Raw genomic sequence first — 25,903 nt, 5'->3', positions numbered from 1 at the left:
TCCCCCCTCCCCCCCCCCCCCTCCAAATAAAATGCAGCAATCTCCTCCCCCACCTCTCTCTTTCTCCTCTCACCCCCCCCCCCCCCTCTCACTCCTTTCCCCCTCTCCCCTCACTCCTTTCCCCCTGTCCCCCTCCCTCTCACTCCTATCCCCCTGTCACCCTCCTTCCTGGATTGTGTAGCGATGTGTGTTGAGGCATCGATCCTCCCCCACTTCCTCACTCTGCCCCCATCCTCTCCCGACTGCCTCTCCCACTTACTAACACAGGAATCTAACACACTAACACAAGACCCTCCCACGTCTCTCTTTGCCACACATTTTCTCTCCACCCCACCCCCCCCAGCTCCCCCCCCCCCTCTCCCCCACCACCCCTTTCTTCCTCCCACCCTCCCTTAGTAATTCTGTCAGCAAAGCGATAGGTGGTATTTGCGAGTATACAATAGTAATAATCTGAACAAAATAAATCAGGTGGCAGCCAGAATGACTTGGTCCCACAATTACGTTTCCTTACAACTAACTTCAGTGCAGGCAGACGCCATTAAGGCCATCAAGGCTGTGCTAGTAATGCCAACCTATGGCTGTTTTCTGTGCTCCAGCCTTTTAAATGCTGAGCGTCAAGCAAAGAAGCAGCACATAGCATCTCCATTTTTAACGTGTTTGGTATGACTCGGCCGGAGTTCGAACCACCGACCTCCCAGAATTGGAGCAGATGCTCTAACCATTATGCTCCGAGTCTGGTCAAATCTGGCCGTTTTCCAAAATTTGCTGTTACAAAATGTTTCATATTTATTTGAGCGCAGTTGATTGCATGTTAAGAAGAAGAGTTCTTAAGAAGGAGAAGAAGAGAATGCTCAAGATCACTTACCAATTTAAGGACATTTTGAACTCACCACGCCATTTAAGCACAAACTAAATGAAGGTCGTGCATCACCAAGTTGTGCAAACAGTTTCCTGTGAATTTCAGGTCGTTTGATCTTCACAATGAACATAAAAATACAACTCCGTTCCATAGGACACATGACTTTTGGCCGCCATCTTGCTTTAACCAAGAATACTTTAAACAGCATTGATGTCATTGTCTTGTATAACTTGCTCAGCATAGACGTCATTAGATAGAATTTTTAGCAACGTTCACGCATGAGCTGGCAATAGTGTATTGGGACCTAAACGGTTAATGTGGCATTTTTGAGCATGGGAAAACCATCAATGCACACACAGTTCAAGGTAAACTTAAACACAATAAAAATGTTCTTCAATAATAACAGCACATTGAACTTGAACCATCATGGTGTATCATTCGCTCATCACATGCAAGTATGAATCAGATGATATAAACCTCAAGCAAAATGTGTAACTTGTAGTCCAACAACAGAATGGGCCAGTATCATGGAATCTTAAATACCTGGATGCAGTTAGGAATGAATTGCATGCCAGGAGCATTCACAGGAAGCTTCCCCATCTGGGCATGGGCAGGCACACGACCTCGACCTCTGAAACCCCTTCCACGAGGACCCTGCTGCTTCCGTGTTGGCAACCAAGTTTGCTTCACCTGCCTCTCTTGTTCCTCATATTCCTGCAGTTGCTTCCGCTGCCTCCCTCGGTCCTCAAATTTCTGCAGTTGCTGCCGCTGTTCCTCCGAAAGTTCTGACAAGTTGGGCAGAACAAATGCAGTAGGTTCAAAAAATGGAGGTTTTCATGTATAGTCGGATCCTGACATTCGTGGGGGATACGTTTCTGGAAAATGCCGCAAATGCGGGGACATTGGTTATTTGAATGGGGGGGGGGGGGGTTGTTTTGTTACTACATGGTCTAAGCTCGTGGAAGAGTGACAACACAGAACAAGACAGGACAAAACATAACAAAAGGGACATGCCAACAGCAGAACAGAGGGGGAAAATAGATGGAGACAGACAAACAAGGGATGCAGGTAAAGATTAGGGGTAAGGGAGAACACAAAGAGTGGACAAGATAGATAGATAAGCAAAAATTGTTTGGGAGGGGTGGAGGTGGTAGTGAACATGTCTTGAAGACCTGGAAGGAAGAATGAGATTGAAGAGAGTATGGAAGATGCTTACACAAGCAGGAAAAAAGAGGAATAAATGAGTGGAGGTGAACAGTGGTTCTGGATTAGGCAGTTTCACTAGGCAGGACTTGCTGGTGGATCTGCATGCATCCTGCACATACCTGAGGGGGACAAAGCACGGAGAGGGCAGAGGGTGCAAGTCTTGACAAGGCGCCACCAGGTTTTAGAGAAGTTTGAAAGCTCACTGTTTAGATCGGGCAGACGTTGTTTTCTGGCTCTCCTGAAAGTAGACACACTTGTTGCGAGCTTTGTGGAATGATCTGAGTCATCTGTGTCATTTTGGTCCTTGGGGATTTTTTTGGTCTTTTGAGTCCTTGGGGACTTTTCAGTCTTTTGGGTCCTCTGGGATTTTGGGTCTTCTGGGTCTTTGGGGTAATCTGGGTATTTTGGGTCCTTTGGGACTTTTGGGTCTCTTGGGTCCTCGGGGTATTTTAGGTCATCTGGGTCATTGGGATCTCTTGGGTCCACTGGGTCTTTTGGGTCCTCTGTGATTTTTGGGTCTTCTTAGGCATTTTGCGTCTTCTTGGGTATTTTGGGTCTTGGGGTTATTTTGGGCCATTTAGTCAGGTTCACTATGTTAACAAATATAATTTCGTTCAGAATTTTGGTAGATTAGCAAAACTATACATTTTTGGAATATTCAGAGCATGAGGAATCCAAAAATTAATGTTTACATTTGCGAAGACACCTTTGCGAAAATGACACTCAGGACAGTGATGAAGATAGTGAGGTTCACTATGTTAACAAATATAATTTCTTTCAAAATTTTGGGATTAGCAAACCTGTACATTTTTGGAATCTTCAGAGCATGGAGAATCTGAAAATCAATGTTGGCATTTGCACAGACACCTGCATGGCCGCCATTTTGGATTTTGAAAATGGCCGCCATAAAATACATATTTTGCGCGATCTCGGCTTCTAGTCAACCTAGAGACTTAATTAAATATGCTAATCCTATGTTTTCTGGGTCAAGGAATCCAATAAAGGCCTCAAAATAGTGCTCAGGATTATAGAAAAGCAACAAACAAAGGTAATTGAAAACCATTGTCTTTATATTTGTGATATAACTGTATTACATAATACATGATATTGCAAGTCCTTTGAAGTTATAGGTTGTTATAGGAAGTTATAGGTAGTATCAGATTGAACCATAAGTCCTATACACAGGATCTACGAGGTCTATACCGTTCAGGAATATGCTTTTACAGATCTTCATCACTGTCCTGAGTGTCATTTTCGCAAAGGTGTCTACGCAAATGTAAACATTAATTTTTGGATTCCTCATGCTCTGAATATTCCAAAAATGTATAGTTTTGCTAATCTACCAAAATTTTGAACGAAAAAACATAGTGAACCTGACTAATTGGGGACTTTCGGGTCATCTGGATATTTTGTGGCCTGGGCAACTTTTGGGTCTCTTGGGTCCTCGGGGTATTTTAGGTCCTCTGGGTCATCAGGGTCTCTTGGGTCCTCTGTAACTTTCGGGTATTTAGGATATTGGGGATCTTAAAGGGTTTTCAAAGGTCGAAGGGGTTTCAGCATTCTAAAGGGTTAAAAGGTACATTTCAATATTACGTAATTAATTAATGGACATACGTAATTAATAGACATAAAAAGTATGACACTGTTGTGTCAAAGAGACAAGTCCCACGTACCAAAGAGGCAGGTCCCAAGTGTCAAAGAGGTGAGTGGAGGTGGTGGTGAACATGGCAGAGAGGCAGAGAGGTGAGTCCCACACGTGTCAAAGAGACAAGACCCACTTGACAAAGAGTCCCACGTGAGAGAGAGGCGAGAGAGAGGCGAGAGAGAGGTGAGAGAGAGGTGAGAGAGAGGTGAGAGAGAGGTGAGAGCGAGAGGTGAGAGAGAGAGGTGAGAGAGAGAAAGAGAGAGAAAAAGAGATAGAGAGAAAGAGAGAGAACGAAAGAGAAAGAGAGAGAACGAGAGAGAACGAGAGAGAACGAGAGAGAAAGAGAGAGAACAGAGAGAAAGAGAGAGACTGACTGTTTCTTCCTTTTATTACAGAGGTGAAAAGGATCAGTTATGTACAGTCACAAAGAGAGAAACAATAATTAAAATGGTCTCAAGGAGAAATTATTATCACATCATCATCATCAAGTTTGCATATGGCATCATTAAGAGCCCACTTTTCTTTAAAACATGTTAAATTCTTGTTCATTTTTAAAAACCGGTACTCTAGCTTTAATCTTGCACTTGCAAGAGCCTTAAAGGTGAGCAGTACATCATATGAAGAGTCAGAAGCGTTTCCCATTTTTTTCTTCCTGGACTTGTAAATTGCAAACTTGGCCTGACCAATTAAAAAGTTCATTAAAACCACATTCCTAAGGGAAGACGGTCCGAGAACACCATAAATAAAAACATTGTGATTGAAGAGAGAACCGAGCTTCACAAAGCGTTCCTGGAGGAAGGTAAAAAGAGGTTGCAATCGTTCACATTCAAGGTATATATGCGGTAAAGTTTCACCGGATGCACAGAAAGGGCACAGATTAGAATTAGCAGTAGAAAACCGGTTCAGTAAGACATTATAAGGTAAAATCCCGTGTACAAGCTTCCATTGAATATCTCCAACATACTTTGGAGTAGGCAAGAGATAAAAACTTCGCCAATTGTGACAATTGGGGGGTGTTGGGGGGTAAAAGGTCCCGCCATCGAAGCCTCGGGTGCTCAGAAATGTTTTTGCATATAGAATTTTAACGAACGCGTTGTACAAAGTTTTCTTTGGAAAGGAGGGAAGGGATAATGCAGTATCATCAGGGCTGTTCAGGCCAGGGGACAGATTAAGTGGCGGGCTGAAGACCAGGAGTTTGGGGAAGTCACCCGTTGTTTCTTCGGGGGAAGGTCCAAGTTCCTCGCAGGTATTACGATACATTGTGGATATCCCTTGAAGGAACCGAGAGATGATCCTGACAGATTTTATTCCAGTTTTTTGTGCCACAGCAGCAGCACTCAACCAGCAGCTCCCAGACTCTGTCATGAGGTCTTTTACTTGTAGCAGCTTGGCATCAACAAAACGTTGAACAAGTCCCCTATTATTTAAGCTGTTTTCCAGGAAGGGGTTGTAGCATAGGGGCTCATTCAACAACATTTCCATGTTGTATGTTGCCATTTCACGGGAAAAGGACAGGGCTTGCCAGGCGTTCATCACCCCTTGGTAAAAGGTGGGCAGCTAGGCTAAATCGATTTGATGAGGGTTCATCAAGAAAAGTTCTCGGCAGTACCCTAGCTTGCATGTAAGCTGCAATATGCAGCTAGCCAGAGGCCTCCAGAGTAGGGCTTCATCTCCATATATAAGTTGGCGCACGATATGAAGCCGGAAGACCATAATCAGGCTGCGGATATCAATGAGACCTTGGCCACCTTCAGTGAGTGGTAAGTATGCCATGGGGGGTTGGAGCCAGTGTTTCCCGCTCCAGAAAAAATCGACAATGCTCTTTTGGAGTGTAATAAGAAGGCTCCCGGGCGGTTGTAGGCATATCATCTTATGCCATAGCATAGAGGCGACAAGATTGTTAATGACGAGAGTTCTTCCGCGTTAAGAAAGTTGAGAAAGAAGTCCTTTCCAACGGGCCAGTTTTGCCATTACCTTGTCCGGTAATCCAACCCAGTTCTGCTGCTCAAAGGTGTTGTCTCCTAGGAAAATACCGAGGTATTTGATGCCATTTTTCTGCCAGTTCACTCCTCCTGGCAGGACAATTGGCGGGCAATCTCCAGGTCCTATCCAAAGGGCTTCACTCTTCTTCCAGTTCACCTGGCCTGAACAAGCCCGACAATATGTCTTTAATGCCCTGGCCACCGCAGTGACATCAGCACTATTTGTTATATAAATACAAACATCATCTGCATAAGCAGAGACTTTTAGCGGTGTGGTAAGAATTGATCCAGTGAAGCCAGAAATGTGCGTACGTAATTGGAGCAGAAGAGGTTCGATGGCAAGAGTATAAAAGTCCAGATAGCGGGCAACCTTGCCGTACTCCCCGTTGCACAGCAATGGGGCTACAAAATACTTGATTAATTTTAAGAACACTGGATATATTACAATACAAAAGCTTAACATACGAGATAAAAATAGGTCCAAAACCAAAATCCTCCAAAACTCTAAAAAGGTACATGTGGTCAATACAATCAAAGGCTTTGCCTTGGTCAATGAAAAACAGACCAACATTCTTGTTAAAATTATTACAAAACCGAATGGTATCACGGATAAGAAAAACATTATTAAAAATAGTACGTCCAGGAATACAAATAGTCCGTGGGCTGAGTAGGGTTTACATGCACCCCCCCCCCCCCCCCCCCCACAACTTAACTTCCCGGGTATGTCCATGTACCCCCCACCATAGGGGTTAGGAAAAACCATGTTAACAGAAAAAAAACTCATTCCCAAGGTACCTCCCACGCATATTTTGATGTTACCTCCCCTGTGTCAATGATTTCCAAAAATTAGGGGTAGGCGAAATTCAAATAGCCATAACTTTTTACCTAGTCATCCGATGGTTGCATATGACCCCTCAAAATGTTTGTCCTGGGACACTCTTTACAATATGTGTTATATGCAAATGAGATCACTAATGAGGTCACCAGAGGTCAAACTATGAGGGAATGAGTTTTTTTTCTGTTAACATGGTTTTTCCTAACCCCTAGGGTGGGAGGTACATGGACATACCCGGGAAGTTAAGTTGTGGGGGGGGGGGGGGTGCATGTAAAACCTACTCAGCCCACGGACTAAAAAGGATTGATGCTCTCCTATTAGTACATTCATAAAAGGTTTCATTCGATTAGACAAGGCTTTGGCTAAAATTTTATAATCCGTACATAAAACAGAAATAGGACGCCAGTTCTCTATAAGTTGAGTGTCCGCTTTCTTAGGAATTAAAGTGGTGACTGCTCTCCGGCAACTCCATGGCAGTAGTCCGTCCTCTAAACATTCATTCAATACCTGCAGTAGGTGAGGTCCAATGGCATCCCAAAAAACCTGGAAAAATTCGCTAGTCAGCCCATCCAGTCCAGGGGCTATATATCGGGTTCCAAGGCCTTCAAGGCAGCGGTGAGCTCAGGTAAACTAAGAGGATCCTCCAACTGCTGCTTCTGATCCTCCACCAATGTTGGAAGGTTAGAAACAAGTTCAGATATTGCCTCCTGGTTAATGTCATGCCGCATAAACCATTGTTTAAAATGCTTCCGGGCACATTCCCTGATTCTGCCATCTTCATAAAGGAGTTCCCCATCATGCAGCAAGCGTGTAATCATTGACGAAGAGGCCCCCCTTTTAAGGCTGAAGAAGAATTTGGTTGGAGCATCAAGGTCGTGTATGTACCTCATCTTCAGGCGCAATAAAGCATTTTGTGCTCACCTTTCAGATATGGAATTCAGTAAGGCCGTTTTTCCATGAATTTGCTGCCTCATTTCCTGGTAGCTCACACTTGCAGTTCCCTGGAGCTGTTCCTGTAATTCCAGGATTTCATCTTCAAGTAAGGTTGTGGTTTTGTTTTCCTCTTGAACACCATACGCACGATATTGTTGGCAGAACAGTCTGATGTGCGTTTTGGCATTATCCCACCATTGTCTGAGGTTTGAGAAATTCCCTTGGGAGGCAACCAGGATATTCCAAATTTCCGGAAAAAGGTCCTTAAAGGTACTATCATCAAGTAAGTTGTTATTAAATTTCCAAAAAGCACTCTTGTGTTTCGGGCAGGGGGCAGAAATTTTGAGAAATGTTGCGCTGTGGTCCGAGAATCCTGATGGGCAAATTTGGGATGACAGAACGAGGCGTTCAAGTGGAGGATTAACATAAAACTTGTCCAAGCGAGCGAGTGCAATATTATTCTGAATGCATCGGCACCATGTGTATTGCCTGATTGATGGGTGCTGTACCCGCCATATATCTGTGAAATTAATTTGTTTTAAAAATTTGGTGAGGGGGATTGTGGAGGCAGGATGTGGCTCTGCACTGTTCCTGTCTAGTTGGGGTTGGAGGGTGCAATTAAAATCTCCACCAATACAAACATGATTGTCTTGGTTTTTTAGGGCATTTTGGCTGTCGAGGGACGTCAGGTGTGTCCCAAGGTTATTTTAAAAATCTCGCCGAGCTACAGGCGTACTTGGGGCTTAGATATTAAAAATAGTATAAAATTTTCCGCAGTAGTGGAATTCCAGGGATGCTAGAGATCCCTTGTGTATTTCGTTAAATTTAAGCAATGAAGGCGAAAAGGAAGGGCTAAGAATTATTGCTCTACCGCCTTTACGGGAGTCACTGTTACTAAAAAAGGAAAGGCCAGGGAAGAGCCTACACCACTCTGCGACACAACAGTCGTTGGCATGGGTCTCTTGTAAGAGGGCAATGTCAACTTTCTTCTGTAATAAAAAAATCCCTTACTTGAACTTTACGGACAGAGCTACATCCTCCGTTAATATTCAAGCTACAAATCGGAAACTCATTACAACCACAAGGAGGAGTGACAACCACTCAATTTTTTGATAGCAGTTCATTCTTAGCTTTTTGTATACACTTCTTTAACCGGTGACGTTGGGAGGAATTGAAATTAAAAACATGGGGCCGTTTTACTATCAATGTAGCGGAATGTATAAAATCAGGTATCTCCGGGAAAAAGGTTCCTATAACAACATTCCTTTTTCGGAATATGCCCTTAAGAAACCTTTTTATCTCAGAGGGAGGGATTGGAGGGGTTCCTTCTTCCTTAAGGCTACCACATTCACTAACAGAGTCATCGATATCAGATGGCTCAGATGATGTGTCACACTGGTTTTCATCATTTACCTCCTCACCGTCATCACATCCCTCCACGTTATCGGATGGGGCATAGTCCATAGAGGGAGGGGATGGGGAGGCAGAGAAATGAGTCATCTTCAGGGGAGGGGGGGAGGGGGAAGTACTAATTTTTGCGGTTCAACCATATCAGTTTCTAGGTCAGTAGACAAGGGCGAGAATTCATCCACATCTATGTCCTCCAATACAGAGAAACGATTTTCTGTGATGAGGGACAAGTCTGGGGCAGGGGGGAGGGGCTGTCGGTTTTCAGTTGTGGGTTTTTTTAAAGAGATGACCGTTTTCATCTGTTGTTTGCAAATGTCTTTTTCCTTTTGGGCAGACTAATTGAAACTCGTCCTGGTTAGTGGGAAGAGATTTCAGGAGTTTGGGGGGAGGAGGGGGGAGGGAGGACGTAATCATCGGGGGAGGATTTCCAACGGCTACCACGGCGAGAGAGATAGGATCAGTTGTAGCAGGAAACAAGCTGTGATTTAACGATGTCGCCTGTGGGGGGAGGTCTTTTGTTGACGTTCCTGCAGTAGAGGGGGGGGCCCCCGTTTCAAGGGGAGGGGAAGGGGGTACGGCGGGGATGCTTGGGTCGGTGGTAGAAAGACTTGGATCAGTGATAGGAACGTTTGGGTCGGTGGTGGGAAGGCTTGGGTCGGTGGTGGGAGGGCTTGGGTCGGTGGTGGTAAGGCTTGGGCCGGTGGTGGGAAGGCTTGGGTCGGTGGTGGGAAGGCTTAGGTCGGTGGCGGGAAGGCTTTGTTCGGTGGTGGGAAGGCTTGGTTCGGTGGTGGGAAAGTGGGGGGCTTGCTTATTCCCGGCTCGGAGGGGAGGTTGTACTTGTGGAGAATTGTCTTTTCGGGGGCAGTCATGCTTAACATGCCCAAATTGTCCGCAACCAAAAAAAATTTAAAACGTTGGTGGACACGTAAACTGTATATTCATTCTGTTGATGCTTTCATTTTACTATAAGGTTTAGATCCTCTGGGAATCTTTTAAAATCATAAACACCTGCCGCCGGAATGAGACCACGTGTCTTAAATCGTTGTTCCGTGACCCGAAGGGAATCATGGATATACGAGACACGATGGTACCATATCGGGATAACTCTTTAATTAATACATCGTCGGATACAAATGGGGTGCAATTGGATATCACGACTTTTATTGCTGGGCTATCAAGTGGGGAAACCATAACAAATAAACCTGGATCGATTGTCAAACCCTGTTCGACAATTTGTGGGACACAATCCGCGTCAAACAAAAAAAATAACGATCCGCTTGTTCATCCGCGAAGCGGCAACAACCTTGTCGATCCCGACAACACGACCGGTGGCGAGGACAACGTCCTCGACACTAACCTCATGTTCCAGAGGTACACAAAAGAACCCGTTCTTACGGGTCAGGCTCTGAAAGGCCGTAAATCAAGATAGTGCAGCTGCCATGCTGGAACAACTGCACTTACAACCCCTCCCTGACTCGGGGAGGGTGAATATATAATATAATCTTCCCTACCCGAACTCCGGGGATGGGAAGTAAACAGACCGCTCCGATTTCCCTAACTTCGGGAAAGGGAGGCAACAAAACAAACTGAAGGAAAGATAAACGAAAGGAAAAAAAGGAAAATAGAGGTTTAAGATGAAGGAGCAAACACCGATCGAGCGACGCCCAAAAACGACGAACCCTTACCAGCAATCACCCTGTGGCTGTGCTCTCCGGCTCTCTCTCCCGTCTCAACGTATATGGGAATCACCAGGAAAACTCCACGAACAGATACAAGGACACAGAGGGGTGAAGGGAGCAACAACACTGAGCACTCACAGGCCTCCACAAGCAGACGCCATGACAGTACAACCAGCATACAAGCGGCCAGCAGATGGCGAGAGAGAGAGAGAGAGAGAGAGAGAGAGAGAGAGAGAGAGAGAGAGAGCAAGAGAGAGAAGAGAGAGAGAAGAGAGAGAAAGAGCGAGAAAAAGAGAGAAAGAGAGAGAAAGAGAGAGAAGAGAGAGAAAGAGAGAGAAGAGAGAGAAAGAGAGAGAAAAAGAGAGAAAGAGAGAGAAAGAGAGAGAAAAAGAGAGAAAGAGAGAGAAAGAGAGAGAAGAGAGAGAGAGAGAGAGGGAGAGAGAGAGAGTTGACTTTTACATTCCTTTTATTACAAAAATATCAAAAGGTATATTTTGTAAAAGTATAAATAAAACCATTTCACAAATCATTTCACAAATCAAATGTAAACAACAAGCAAAACCATTTTAAAGGGAACATTTACATGAAGACCATGAATACATCAAGAAAAGAAACAAGAAAATAATAAAGTGTTTTGTTCCTCACAAAAATTCATATCATGTTCGAGGAGTGATCAATCTGTGATCAACACACCATTTTGCACAGAGCAAAGCGCATTATTCAATGCCCATATCCGTTTAAAGATCAGTACTTTATCCATAGTTGTATAGAAACAAAATTCCATTTTAATACCGGCAAATACAAGTCCTTTAAAACAGGCCAGAAGGTTATCTGCACATCTTAAAGGATTTTCAATTTGCATTTTTCTCGTGCGATGTATTGATTTCTTTGCTTTCTTTGCCGTGGCAACGAGAAAGTTTGCTAGATCCACTTCTATTTGGGTGTGTGTTGGAGACAAAGCCAAAAATAAAAGAATTCAGGGTAAAGTTTAAAGAAAGCTTCGTGCACATTTCATGAAGCAAAACAAATAAAGGAATCAAGCGTGCACATTCAACATAAGCATGTGACACGGTCTCAAGAGCACCACAGAAGGGACAATGGTCAGATATTTCAGGAGAAAAAACATGTAAGAGCTTATTGGTGGGTAATATCCAATGTGCCAACCGCCACAACAGGTCGGCAGTTTTCTTTGGAATAAGTACATGATACTAGGCTTTCCAGTTAGGTTGAAAGGGGTATTCTGTAGGCAAGCAATTGTGCCACTTCCTCAACTGCCACATTCCGAAGGAGGGCCGGATTGCTTTGACGCAGGCCTTGTATATAACACGATTTTCCAGACCTGCAGATCCAAAACGTATTTTTGGTAAATATTTTATTATTGTACCAGAATTCATTACAGTGGGGGTGAGTTCTAAATTTGGGAAACAGAGGCTTGGTTCACAAACAATTGGGCCATCACCAAATGGTCGCGTGATAATTGCTCGAACGCTGCATATCGCTGCGAATGAGCAGCCGCCATGTTTGAACACACGAGGCTCGACCTCGCCCTCCCAGCTCGGGAAGAGGAAGTTAGTAATGCACTCCGACTTTCCCAGCTTAGGGAAAGGGAGCGTTAAAAAAACAAACCAGGGAAATATAAGCGAGAAAAAAGGTTTGAAGTGAAGAAAATAAGTCGGGGGGAAAAAACAACAGGGAACCGCCCAAAAACGACGATTACCTTAACCTGCATGATAAGTGTGCTCTAAGGCTCTCTCTCTTGTCTCAACATAGAAGGGGAAACACAGGGAGGCTTTACAAATAGAAACAAGGACACGAAGGAGCAGATGGGGGGGCGGGGGGGGAGTAGGACAAACAGCCAAGACAGAGCACTCATGACACGAAGCGGGAAGCCGCCATGACACCGCACTCAACGCACCAGCCAGCAGATGGCGACACAGACAGAGAGAGAGAGAGAGAAAGAGAGAGAGACTTTTTTTTTTTTTACTTTTAAGTCCTTTTATTATAAAACGACAAAAACAAGCGTCAACAAGAATAAACCAAAAAACAGTTTTCAAGAGAACACAACCAAAGTCATAGAAAATCAAATAAAAGGAGAAACAATCAATGTAAATGTACTTCATTCCAAAACAAGAGATTGCAAGGACAAGGAAACACCTACATGTAAATCTCTAATACATTTTCATTTACCCCGCATATTTTTCCAACACACCATGGTTCAACAAACTCCTTAATGTTTGCATTCCTACTATAATACTTCAATTCCAGTTTTAACCGAGTTGTGACCAGGGATTGGAAGTGCATAATCACATTATATTGCTCAGGTGGCTTGCCCTTAATTTTCGCTTTTCGCGACAAAAAGATGGCCAGTTTAGCCTCTGACAATAAATAATTTGGAAACATTAACAATTTTTCCTTTGCTGAAGTGACCCCAAGGCCAAAAATAAACAACCAGAGAGAAAAAGTAACATTAACTTGACCAAACACATTGTTCAGTAAAAGAAAAAGAGGACACAATCGTATGCAATCAACATACCTATGAAACAAATCTTCAATATTATTACAAAAGGGACAGATCACCGATACCATAGCATCCAAACGGTTTACAAAAGTGTTTGTTGGCAATACCCCGTGAACCAGTCTCCATTGTAAATCACCCGACCTTTTTGATATGGGTGTACCATACATTGATTTCCATTCAGGTTCAGAAGGGGTGGCATCAGGTAAAAGAGCTTTCCATCTCATAACTCCTGCTGCAGAGGTGTTTACATTAATCAATGAAAGACAGAACTGGTAAATAGATTTACTCTCAAGACTACTAAATAAACAAGAGCCAGTACTGACTGGGGACAAAGTAGCACCCGTGAAAGCAACAAGTAAGTTAGGAAGCAAAGGATTATGGGATGCCCATTTAACCCCAGTACCCCACTGTAACCCAAGTCTAAAGGATGTACGAATGACTTCGACAAGTACCTGACCTGCAGCTCTCATTGATCTGGTACCAGTAATCTCAGCGACTTCCTTGGCAGATCTCCAACCACAATTTTCTGAGTCACGAAGATGCCAGACATTTCTGATGCCACCTGAAATGAAGTTTTGGGCAAAACAACGGCTTTTGGGAACCTGGGGAAAAAGTGTGTTGAGGAATAGAGGTTCTCCTGCAAACATTTTAACCTCATAGGACTCCTTTTGGTGGCTTACCACTTCGGCTTGCCAAGCATTCAACAAGCTCTGGTAGAACAGAGGAAGGTGGAACACATCAACTTTTTGGGATTCGATCAAAAAAGTCTCAAGGCCATAGCCGAGCATTCCAGCTTGCCTCAATATTCGTTGTGCCACAGGGCGCCAGGGCAGTTTTTCAACATTGAGCAGACGTTGTATTGACTTCAGCCGAAACGCCATCAGCCGACACTTTAGGTCAATGAGCCCTTGGCCAACAAGAGACAAGGGGCGGCAAAGTACATCCATCCGCAACCAGTGGTAACCTCCCCAAAATAAATTTACCAGTGTCTGTTGAATAGCCTTAAGCAAGCCTTCTGGTGGCTGCAAACAAATAAATTTATGCCACAGGACAGAGGCTACCAAGGTGTTAATAATCAGTATTCGGCCTCTAAAGGACGTTTGTGGAAGGAACCTTTTCCATTTGTTGAGCCGCTTGGTTGCCTGTTCTACCACTCCTTCCCAGTTAATATGGGAGTACTGATTGGGTCCAAGATAAACACCTACGTATTTAACCCCTTCTCTTGTCCAACTTATGTCTTTCGGAAGAGACTGAGGGGGAGTGAAGGGAAGCGCACCAGATGTACCGTGAGCTGAGGACACCCACAGAGCTTTGCTCTTTTGCCAATTGCACTGCAAACGTGAAGCAAGATAAAACCTGTGTAAGGACTCAACAAGAATAGTTAGGTCCTTATCATTCTTAATGATCACACAGACATCATCAGCATATGCTGATACCATGATGTGGTTTCTCTTCTGCAGAAGGCACAAAGCTGGAAAGAGAGGCTCTCAGACTTATGAGTAGTGGCTCAAGAGAAAGGCTAAACAGCAACCCTGACAAAGGACAGCCTTGCCAAACACCCCTCTGAACCTGAATGGGTGAACCAAGACGATTATTTACTTTGCACAAACTAAATATATTGTTGTACAACAATTTCACAAAGCCTATAAACTTTTCACCAAAACCAAACTTTTACAGAACATGAAACATGTAAGTATGATCAATGCTATCAAAAGCCTTTTCAATGTCAAGGAAAATCAACCCAAGCCCCTCTTCCTCCTGAAGGCCACAGTCAATCAAGTATAAATAACCACCTTTAGAGGCCATTTTTCCCCGCAAGCGGGGGTTGGCCTTTTTCGGGAACCGTGGTTGTTGTTGTTTTTTGGTCCCCTTTTTGAAGCAATGTTTTACGGCCGGATGCCCTTCCTGACGCCAACCCTTTTTGCCGCCTTTAACGACAAACAGGGAATTACCAGTGAACTGGTACTCAATTTGCCGACCTCGAAAGGATGACAGGCTGAGTCAACCCCCCTGGCGTTAATTCAGCGATCGACCGGGATTCGAACCCAGGATCCTAGGATCCTAAGCCGGCACCCTAGCCGCTAGCTCAACACCAGGGATAATCAAGTCTCTAATAAAAAAGACATGATCAGAGATTGATCTTCCTGGAATGCTGTAACTCTGATCAGGATGGACAACAGTGCCAATGACAACCTTTAGCCGATTGGCCAACAATTTGGAAAAAGGTTTGCAGTCAGAACACAGTAATGAGATGCGGCGCCAGTTCTCTATCCGACGGAGATCACCACCTTTTGGGAGAAGGCATACCACTGCTCTTCTACAGCTGAGGGGTAGTATGCCAAAGCGTAAGCTTTCTTGTCGCACCAGCAGTACTTCTGGACCTAAAATGTCCCAAAACGCTGCAAAAAATTCCACTGGAAGGCCGTCGATCCCAGGGGCTTTTCCGTGTTCAAAGCTACACAGAGCTGTGCTTAGCTCCTCCAAAGTAAACAGCTCTTCAAGACCTTGACACTGGTCACAACTCAACGAAGGATATAATTCGTCATATCATCAACCATATCTTTACACACAGCTTTCTCCACAAATAAACCATAAAAAAACCTTTTCACAAGCATCTTAACATCACTTTCATTTTGTGTAATATTCCCCTTAGCATCTAACAAGGAAAACATTTGCCTTTGGGACTTCTTAACCCCTTCTAACTGGAAAAAACTTTTATTTGGGGTGTCAGAGAACTTCACATTTTGGATTCTGAGTCTAACTGACATCCCCATTACTTTTTCATGAATCAATTTTCTTAAATAAGCTTTTTTCTCCAATAATAACTGAAGTTTCCTGCCATTTTGAGACTTAGCCAAGTCTTCCTCTAAGTGTAAAATTTCAGTTTCTAAGAGAGAAACAGCAATCTTACTCTTGCTTGTGGAAAAGGACTTAAAATATTGTTACGGATTCATCACTTCCGTTGTAGTGGTTTTCATCCACTGTAATAATTTCTGATTCCATGTACTATTATTGTTTTCAAAAGGTTTATCGTTTATGAACTGTTTTCAAAAGGTGAAAAAGTTAGTGTTAAAAGAAATCGGAAACCGGATCGGGAACCGGACGACGAAGAGGAAGAGGAGAAAAAGAAGGCGGAGCGAGTGAGTCGGACGAGAAGGAGCCGAGCTACTTGCGGTCTGGAGCGAACGTTGGCGAGCAAGAGTCACGAGTGAACTTTTGGTTTCCCGGGAAAGGGATTCCTGCGACAGAGTTGTTATCGCTGTGACAGATCAGCCTGCGTGTCAGGTTTTGCGGTGGATTCTGAAGAGAATCATCGTCGTGCCGTTGCGCCACGAGACCGGGCCGTCGGCCATTTTGACTCGCGCAGGACTTGCGCTTCGCTCACGGTTTCGTCTCGTTTCGACCATTTTCACCGCATTCAGACGTCGATCTGGGGTGTGTGTGTGTGACGTGGCTTTTGAGTGGAAAGTCTGCGTGTCGCCGACTGAGCCGGTGAAACGTCCATACCCGAGGGTGTGATCTCTCAGTCGCCTGGAGGGCGCCTTTGGATTTCCCAGTCGCCTTGAGGGCGCCTTTGCCCCGCTTTGGCAGCGGGACTGTTCTTGCCATCCGCACGGGATTCTGGTCTCGATTGGACATCATTCTGGCGATCGCTGGAGCGAAACAACTTTGGCTTGAAGCCGGGAATAAGAGACATTGGGGATGTTCTTGGTTCACTCACTTGGAGCAGTGAGTTATATGTTACGAAACTGATGGTACCATCATAGGATATATATTGATTGTACTTTTGATTGCTATTATTGTTGTACTGTTATTCTTGTGTGATCTTAATACAATATTTGTTTGTGAGTAACAATTGGGGTGGCTCTCCATTGATCTTTGACATCCAGAATAACACATTTTTCTGCCGTGACGCCTCTCGGGGCTCGGAGGTACACCGTGACCAGGGGGTCGGGGAGGAGCACATAACAATATTGACAAAAGACGTGAATCTGGGCTTTCACGTTATCCCACCATAACTGAACAGAAGAGTAACAAGGTTTTCTTTGGATGAGTGTTTCCCAAAAACGACGAAAAGCATCCTTAAAACAGCAATCCTCCAACAGGCTGGTATTGAAAGTCCAATACGCACTTTTACGAATTGACTGAGAAAAGGATAGACCAACTACAACCAGGTGGTGATCAGAGAAAGTAGAAGGGAAATGATTACAAGACACGAGTACGTTTCTAAAAGTGGATTTAATATACCATCTATCAAGCCTTGCAAGTGTTATTAACCCATGAGCACAACGGCACCATGTGTACTGAGATGTTGTAGGGTGCTGTAAATGCCATGCGTCAAGTAGACCAAGTGATGAAAAACAATTCAATAGATCTTTATGAGATTCTAGATGTGGTTCTGGTGTATTTCTATCTAAACTGGGTTCAAAGGTGCAATTGAAATCTCCTCCAATACAGATACAATGATCAAAGGCTACTGTGTGAAGGTAATTGGCCAGACGTGTGAAAAAATCTTTATGAGCTAAGCTGCTACTAGGAGCATATACATTGAGTAAGGTGAGGTGAAATCCTTGATAGACCACCTCTAAAGATGCTAAGTGTCCAATAACTATTTCATTAAAATTACAAGTCAGGAACAAACCCTGGACGAAGCAAGAAAGCAATTCCCGCAGAAACAGAGACAGATTTCTAAAGAAACACTGCCCAGTATTAAGGCGAAGCCAGTCAGGCTGTGAAGTCTCTGTTATGTGTGTTTCCTGCAATAAACATATATCGATATGTTTCTGAAACAAGTTTCTAACTTGGAGCTGACGTAAATGGTTAGCACCACCACCATTCATGTTTAAGGTGCCAAACAGCACTTCCTTCCTTTTAATGCCTTATCAAGGGGGGTTTAGCTGCTGTTGAGACAGTTCCAACCTTGCTTTTGTAATGAATTTCCTCATTCGATGAATTTGTGCTTTTGTTACTTCAAAATCTTTAGAATTTCTAACTATACACTTTGCAGTCTGCATGAAGGAAAGCAAGTCAGGAAAATGTTTTTGAATCATGACATTTCGCTGCCTAAATGTCTCATTTAGAAAGTTCACAATAACCTCGGGGGGTATTTGTAACTGCTCAGATGACTGTGACGGCTCAGTCACCTCCATGTCATCATCTGAAGCAGACAGCCCAGATAACATTCCATCAGATTCGTAAATTTCAGTTTGGACCTTTACCAACTAGTTTATAGACTGGTCTTGGGTCTGGGGGGGCCTGGGGAGGTATACTTCGACATGAGACGGGGCTGTTACACCACCATCTTGTACAACTACGTCGGGCACCTCCGTCGGGGCCACACAAACTGTATTCTGATCATTTGTTGCAGTGGGAACATTGGGAAGGATTGACACTATTTTGTTGAGGCTCAGGCAGTGGTGATGATGATGATGCTGGTGATGTCTCCTTACATTCAACCAACGTCTCATCAATAATAAGACCCTTCATTTGGACAACTATTTGATGGAACCGTACCACCTTGTGCACTTTGGATTAAAATTCCATCATTGGAGGGTAATCCATCTTTTTTCTCACTACCTTGAGATTCCTCAGCTACTGCACCACTCATATCCAAGTACAACTACTTTGGGGGCACTAGTGGGGCCACGAGGAGCGGAGGCTCTACGTTATTTTGCCACAGTCACAAAATCCTCTTTACCCTCCTCACTCTGAAAGGACACAGTGTCAACGGGTACATTTGAGACACTGGGTGTCACCTCCTCCACCACACGAGTAGTGGGTTGTTAACCGTTTTCCAATCTTGATCAACGTGGCCTGCTTCCTCACACTTTGAACAAGCAGCTTTCGGACAAAATCTTTTTAAATGCCCAAACGCCCCACAAAGAAAACATGTTAAGGTCGCTGATGAAGCGTATATTTGATAATCACAGTCATCAATTTTAATCTTAAATGAAACCTTTAAACCCGTATCATTCCCACGGTCTGGAAGAACCATGTGAAGCTGCGGTCGAAAGCTCATCACGTGCTTCGCTTTTTCATGGTGGCACCCGAGGGGGATCATCGAGATTCTCGAAACAATTGTACCACATCGAGACAAAACCGACACGAGTTTTTCATTGGACACGAAGGGAGGACAATTTGAAACGATTATTTTCATTGCAGGGACATCCATCGGGGAGGCCATAACAAAATGCCCACTCTCTGTGGTTAACCCGGAACTCACGACATCATGAACTAGATGCTCATCCGCAACGAAGACCACTACCTTCTGGTTCATACATGACGCAGCACGTACATGTTCGATTCCGATAACCTCTCCAACCGCCAAGACGATCTCTCCGGTCGGAATCCCTTCAGGAGGGACACAAACCAGAGCATGTTTGTGAGTTAACGATTCGAACGCAGCGTCTTGCTGCGAACGAGTCGTCCCCATGACTAAAAACAAAGGAACTCCGTTTTACCCTAACAACTCGGGTTGAGGAGATTAAAAAGAAAAAAGGAAAAGGTAGTAATAATTAAACCAAACGAAAGAAAATAAATATGATTTAAAGTGGAACGTCTATACTCCGGCAAGATTCCGGATTAATGACGAAGAGAAAAAAAAACGAAACAATATTTAATCGCGATAACCAACGCCCAAAACGGAGAAAAGCCTACCGCCAATGCCTCCAAATAGCTTCTTTCTTTCTTTCTTTCTTTTTCTCTCTCCCTCTCTCTCTCTCTCCCTCTCCCCCTCTCTCTCTCTCTCTCTCTCTCTCTCTCTCTCTCTCTCTCTAGGTCCCACGTGCCAGGCCTGCCTCTTTGACACGTAGACCTGCCTCTTTGACACGTGGACCTGCATCTGGCACGTGGGACCTGTCTTTTTATCATGTTTAACACAATAATAAAGTTTATTTCATTGAAACACTTACCAAAACAATCTTGAGCCCATGTTTCACTACAGAAGGCAGGATGTGGTGGGGGAGATGGTTAATTTTAACCCTTTCCTTCTGAAAAGTTAACTATTCGCAAGCCTTTTGAAAAGTTCATGACCCCATTGAAAAGTTAATCGGTGGAAAAACGTATTGTACTTTCAACATCCCAAAGAAGTGACATTGAACAATCACCAGACACAGACACTGTGACGGCTCCTTAGTTGAAGCGAATGAAGACCTTTGGCTATGAATAGCCCTAAACGTTAATTATGGAGAACATTTGCTATGCAAGCCTTCGTTAAGCAGTGGATACCTGTAGATCAAAATGATTCTAAAACAATGAAGCATTTTGAAAAATCTTAAGCTACTATTCATCAAAATACGAGCAGTCAGCTTACCTAGTGTCTCTGGTATGTCCCGTGGCTTTCCAGTCATCACAAGTGACAGCATTGTTGAGTCTGCCTTACGCTCAGTGCGAAATCGTAAGCGACTTGAACCAGAATTATCCTCCTCTTCCTCCTCTTCCTCCTCCTCCTCCTCCTCCTCTTGCCCATCTTCATGAAGGTCTTCTTCTTCTACCTGCAAAGAGCTCATCTCAGCATTATTAATAAACAAAAATTGTGCTAAATACTGTACTATTATAATGTGAAGTAAAAACGTGCTGCTAACCTCTTCTTCCACCGAATTCTGCACACCGAGTGCCTCATCCTGATTGTGAACGTGTGGCACAGCCATGCCTGTGTAGCCAGGCTCATCAAAAGCACCCGTATTATCGTGTATTACTGTATTACAATAGTTTCAGTGGAATTATATTTCTCATTTATATCAATGTTGTCATGTTCCTCGAAATAATATTTACAGCTGTGCGGTTCTGCACTCGCATTATTGAGCGTCTCCACCTCACTCAGCAATAACACCTTCTCTGGCAACTCATAGTTGTGGTACAAGTCAGATAGATCCTCCACTTCCTCCTGAAAAATAATGGCCAGTTTATCCTCGTGCAAGTCTTCACATCAATTAATTTTATCGGAGCTTGTGGAATGAATGATGGAGTGCGCTGAAAAAGGCAGGTCAGGCGGCGCTGTCTGCACCGCTGATTTCCAACTGCTTGGAATTTAAAAACAGAGTAAAGCCCAGCAGCCTTGACTACCTTCTTTCAATTCATTAAACGCAGACTACCAAACTATCAACCTTGCAAAATGGGAGGGTGTAGGGAGGGAGGAGAAGAAGAAGAAGAAGTTTCCTTCACGAGGGAGCACAATGCTGGATGGGTCACCACCCCGGACTCAGGATACTCAAATGTCTCATTCTTCCCAGTAAGCTTGTATCTGGTTGCTAGAAACTATCCAGGGGATAATTTTAATGAGCCGGATATGTGATTTATCCACAGGATAGGCTTATCTGGGTTTCTAGCACAGGGCCCTGTTATTATGTTCAAACGACAGGGGCTCATACTCAGGACCCTAAGATATTAAGCCAGCCATCTTAACCGTTAACCAACACCAGACTTCTCTATCTGTATTAATACTGTACAAACGCCCAAACTATGGGGCTATTTATGTACAGTGGTTGGGGAGGGTAGCAATGGAATACCTTAGGCCAGGTAGGATTGGAAAGGGTAGTGTGCTCCGAATGTCGCGAAGAAGAAGCAACCTTCCTGAACCTAAGTCAGGGCCGTATGTCGTGTAAGTGTATATTTGTCTCCAGGCGAGAGGTGGAGCTATGCTAATTAGTTAGGGTATAAGGGTAGATTCCCTGTGTGTAGTTGCCTCTGTGGTTTCCCTTTTGTTCCTTATAACACTTACAACATCAGCCATGCAATCAGTGCTTAAAATAAATAAAGCCATCGCTCTCTCTTGCGCTGGGTTTGATTGCGAGCGGACGCACTCTTGGCCCTGGCTTCCATTGCGTGCAGTCGCACTTCTCTCTCTGTTCCGGGCTGCGCGAAAGGCGGACGCAATTTCCTCTCCTTGGTGCTGGCTTTGTGACTGCTGTCCTTGGTGCCGTGTGCACCTGAGAGGAACATCGGAGCTCGGTGCAGCCGAGCGAGAGGGACGACGTGGGAGGAGTTCTGGCCTGTTCGCTTCGCGTCGGCGGCTGGCGGTGAACGCAACTTCATGCCAACGCATGTTTTCCCAGGACGCGGGACCTTCGACGACCCCGGACGGTCAAGGAGACCAGAGCTGAGTCCCAGCTAAGATTACACACGTTTTTACTTTCATTTATTTGTCCCTGTGCCTGTATTTGAGTCTGTATGGGGGGGGGGGGGCGCCTCAATTAGGAATTAGTTACACAGCACATGTTCAGTTATCCTGGCATTTATTTTTATTAAACCATGATGTGTTGCAATTTACTTGTTGTATTATTGATTGTCCTGTCTTGTATGTTTAATTGTGGGTATCGGAGAAACACCCGTGCCACGTCCGTCCGTATGTTTAATTGTGGGGATCGGATAATCCCCGTGCCACATCCTTCCGTGCAGGTAAGCCTTGTTACCCTCCACCCCCGCACATATAAAAGGAACCGCCATAGTTTGGGTACGCCTCGGAGTTAAAGCTCGGTCGGCCATCCGTCACCCTGCAATGTTCACTACAGGGGAGACACACGACAATACTTTTAAAAGTTTGTAGGTCTGGGGCATTCTTTGCATTTTCAGGGAGGAGGTTCCATTCACAAATTATGCATGGGTGAAGAGAAAATTTATAACAATCTATGCTATAAGAGAGCTGTTCGTATTCGTGTGCGTCTGTCTGTGTCGCCATTTTTCTCAAAGATGGCTGAACGGATCCTCATCAAACTTTCACGGGCTTGAGTCTCAGGGAGTGTTATAGACAAAAAGGACGATTGGGGGGGGGGGGAGGGGGAGGGGGCGTTTAAAAAATTTTCAAATAAAAAATAAATCGCTCTATAGTGCGTGTACGTAAGCCTTTTCATTAATGACAGTTACATACAGTCATGGCCAAAACAATATTGGCACCCTTGCATTTTTTTCAAATAATGCACCATTTCTTTCAGAAAATTGTTGAAATAAAAAAATATTTTGGTTTCCACATTTGTATTTCTTTGGTTTGCAGTGGAACAAAACAAAAAAAGCTGAAATAATTACTAAATGTAAGCTTATTCCATACAGAAATCCTAAAATAGCCCGGACAATATTATTGGCACATTTTAGTGTTAGAAATAATTAGATTTCAAGCAGGTGATTCTCCTTTAATTTGGAATTGAACTCACATGTGGTGAGTTGCGGGTGCCTGCAACATAAAATTCACTCATTCAACCAGTTTGAAGAGAGAAAAGGAGTCATTCTGCTGTTTTGTGTCACTGTGTGTACCACAATGAGCATGGAGAAAAGAAAGAAAACCAGATAATTGTCTGAGGGGGGGGGGGGGGGGGTCAGACACAAAATTGCAGCCAAGCATGGACAATCACAAGGCTACAAGTCTATCTCCAGAGACCTTGGTGTTCCTGCTGTGTCCACCGGACGCAATGTTATCAGGAAGTTTAAGGCCCATGGCACTGCAGCCAACCTCCCTGGACGTGGCCACAAGAGAAAACTTGATTGAAGACTGCAGCGAGGGATTGTTTGAATGGTGGAGAAAGCACCTCGATCAACTGCCAAATAGATTCAAGCTTACCTTCAGACACAAGGTATGACAGTTTCAACTCGCACCATCCGTCACCAACTCAATGAAAGGGGGATCTATAGTAGGAGACCCACGAGGACCCCACTGCTAAGAAAGCCTGACTGGAGTTTTCCAAAACACACCTGAACAAGCCAAAATCCTTCTGGGAGAATATACTGTAGACAGATGAGACCAAATTAGAGCTTTTTTAGTAAAGCACATCATCTCTAAGTTTACAGAAAACAAAATGAAGCCTTCAAAGAAAAGAACACCTTCCCTACAGTCAAAACATGGAGGAGGTTCAGTGATGTTTTGGGTTGCTGGGCTGCCTCTGGCACTGGGTACCTTGAATGTGTGCATGGCATCATGAAATCAGGAGAATACCAAGACATTTTGGAGCATATTGTTCAACCCAGTGTCAGAAAGCTGGGTCTCTGTCGAAGGTCATGGATCTTGCAGCAGGACAATGACCCCAAACACACTTCAAAAAGCACCCAGGAATGGTTCAAGACAAAATGCTGGACTGTTCTGAAGTGTCCAGAAATGAGTTCAGATCTAAATCCCATTCAAATCGTGACGAGACAGCTTAAAGGCAGATGCACATCATACCTAGAGGCTATCCGTGAAGCCCCAATTATAAATGTTATGTTCACATTTATTTGAAAGCATCCAAACGTAATGCCTGCCAAAGGTAAGCAAGATAAAGTTTCTTATTTTCTTAAGTGATAGTATAATACCATTACAACAAAGGAACAAGCTACACTGAGTATCAAAACATATACATAGTGCAAAATGCACGCACACACGTGCACACACACACACACACACACACACACACACACACACACACACACACACACACACACACACACACACACACACACACACACACGGATTATTTGAGACCTTGTGGATCTCCGTTCAATGCCCTGAGGACCACCTATGTGTGGGGATTGCAGGAAAAAAAATACCATGCATACACGCACATACATACACACACATACATACACACACATACCTACCTACACACATACCTACCTACACACATACCTACCTACACACATACCTACCTACACACATACCTACCTACACACATACATACCTACACACACACACACACACACACACACACACACACACACACACACACACACACACACACACACACACACACACACACACACACACACACACACACACACACACACCACCACCACATCAACTCGTGCACAGAATCAACTCTAATGGGAGCTGGCTCTGTCTCATGCTAAACATGCTTGGCCTTGTCAGTGCATGGGAACGCTAATAACACCATTTTAGAAGCAGGAAGGAATGCTTCGCTGGCTGAGTTTGCTAACGAGCCGATCATCTCTGTACTTGTGGCTCCTCCATCACAATCCAGGCATCCACACTGTGTGCCTCTTTCTCAATTAGCCTGACACGTCAACAGCGTCACACCCCTGTACATCTCTCAACACATCCTGCTTTCATCCTTGGGGAAAAAGGCCCATAAATATTCACTTCATTTTGCACACTCGAAAACCGCACGTTACCATTAAAATACTGTATAATATACATATCGTTTCTACTTTTTCTGAAATGTAATTAAATGTTACATTGCCTTCAAAATAGCCACAATATGGTTATTGGATGAACAGTAAAAACTGCTGTGACAATGACGAGGGAGGAGGGAGATGGAGGGAGACTCGTTTCAAAGGCACCATCCATCTCTGCGTCAGAGAGCTAAAAAATACCTGAAACTCATCCAAGGGCTCATCAATCTCGATATCCAACACCTCATCTTCACAGACCACATCATCCATGTTGCCCTCCCCAAGGTAATCGCCTTGATCATCTCCGACCGTGTCTTCCCCGCCCTCCACCTGCCCTCCTTCCCAACCGAGGCTCACATCAACGTCTTCTAGCTTTTCCTGGCCGTGCTCGTTGCCTTCGACCCCATCGCCGGCTTCCTGGTCATTTGAAGGCTGCGTATGAGATCCAACGTCTCCAAGTCTGCTGGAGGAAAAGACAACAGAGATTAATTTACAAAGACAAACATCTGTAAAATTCCATCGACTATTGTTGGTCTTCAAAGTATCAGTTGTTATATTTACAGGGAGATTGTTACATTTAAAAGAAGAGGAAAAGTTGAATAAAGAAGTAGACTCTCAAGTCTGCTTAGATGGTGAATACGGCATCATGTGGAGCATTTGTTGTGCTGCCACTAAATATTGCAGAAGAGCATAACGTACAATAACGAGGTGAACTCGAACTGCCACTTCATAACTGTTGCCAGTGA

The 25,903-nt window shown here is 44.2% G+C and overlaps 1 protein-coding gene across 7 annotated transcripts in view; it reads right to left on the bottom strand.

Annotated features, from left to right (window-relative positions):
- Positions 1-25,903, bottom strand: part of RBM33 (RNA binding motif protein 33) — a 306,232-nt gene that overhangs the window by 161,540 nt on the left and 118,789 nt on the right. For 2 of the 7 annotated variants that reach the window (XM_078785696.1, XM_078785700.1), the window contains 3 exons: positions 25,359-25,620; positions 20,380-20,560; positions 1,403-1,644 (listed from right to left, as the gene is read on the bottom strand). In XM_078785696.1, the coding sequence (XP_078641822.1) occupies positions 1,403-1,644; positions 20,380-20,560; positions 25,359-25,620 (685 nt within the window). The remainder of the gene's footprint in view (positions 1-1,402; positions 1,645-20,379; positions 20,561-25,358; positions 25,621-25,903) is intronic. The other 5 variants (XM_078785698.1, XM_078785702.1, XM_078785697.1 and 2 more) reach the window with 3 other exon arrangements.

The sequence above is a fragment of the Myxine glutinosa genome, chromosome 10 (assembly GCF_964187855.1).
Source record: "Myxine glutinosa chromosome 10, kmMyxGlut1.1, whole genome shotgun sequence".
NCBI lineage: Eukaryota > Metazoa > Chordata > Myxini > Myxiniformes > Myxinidae > Myxine > Myxine glutinosa.
Note: the sequence above shows the minus strand (reverse complement) of the source record. Positions and strands in the feature narration are given on the sequence as shown.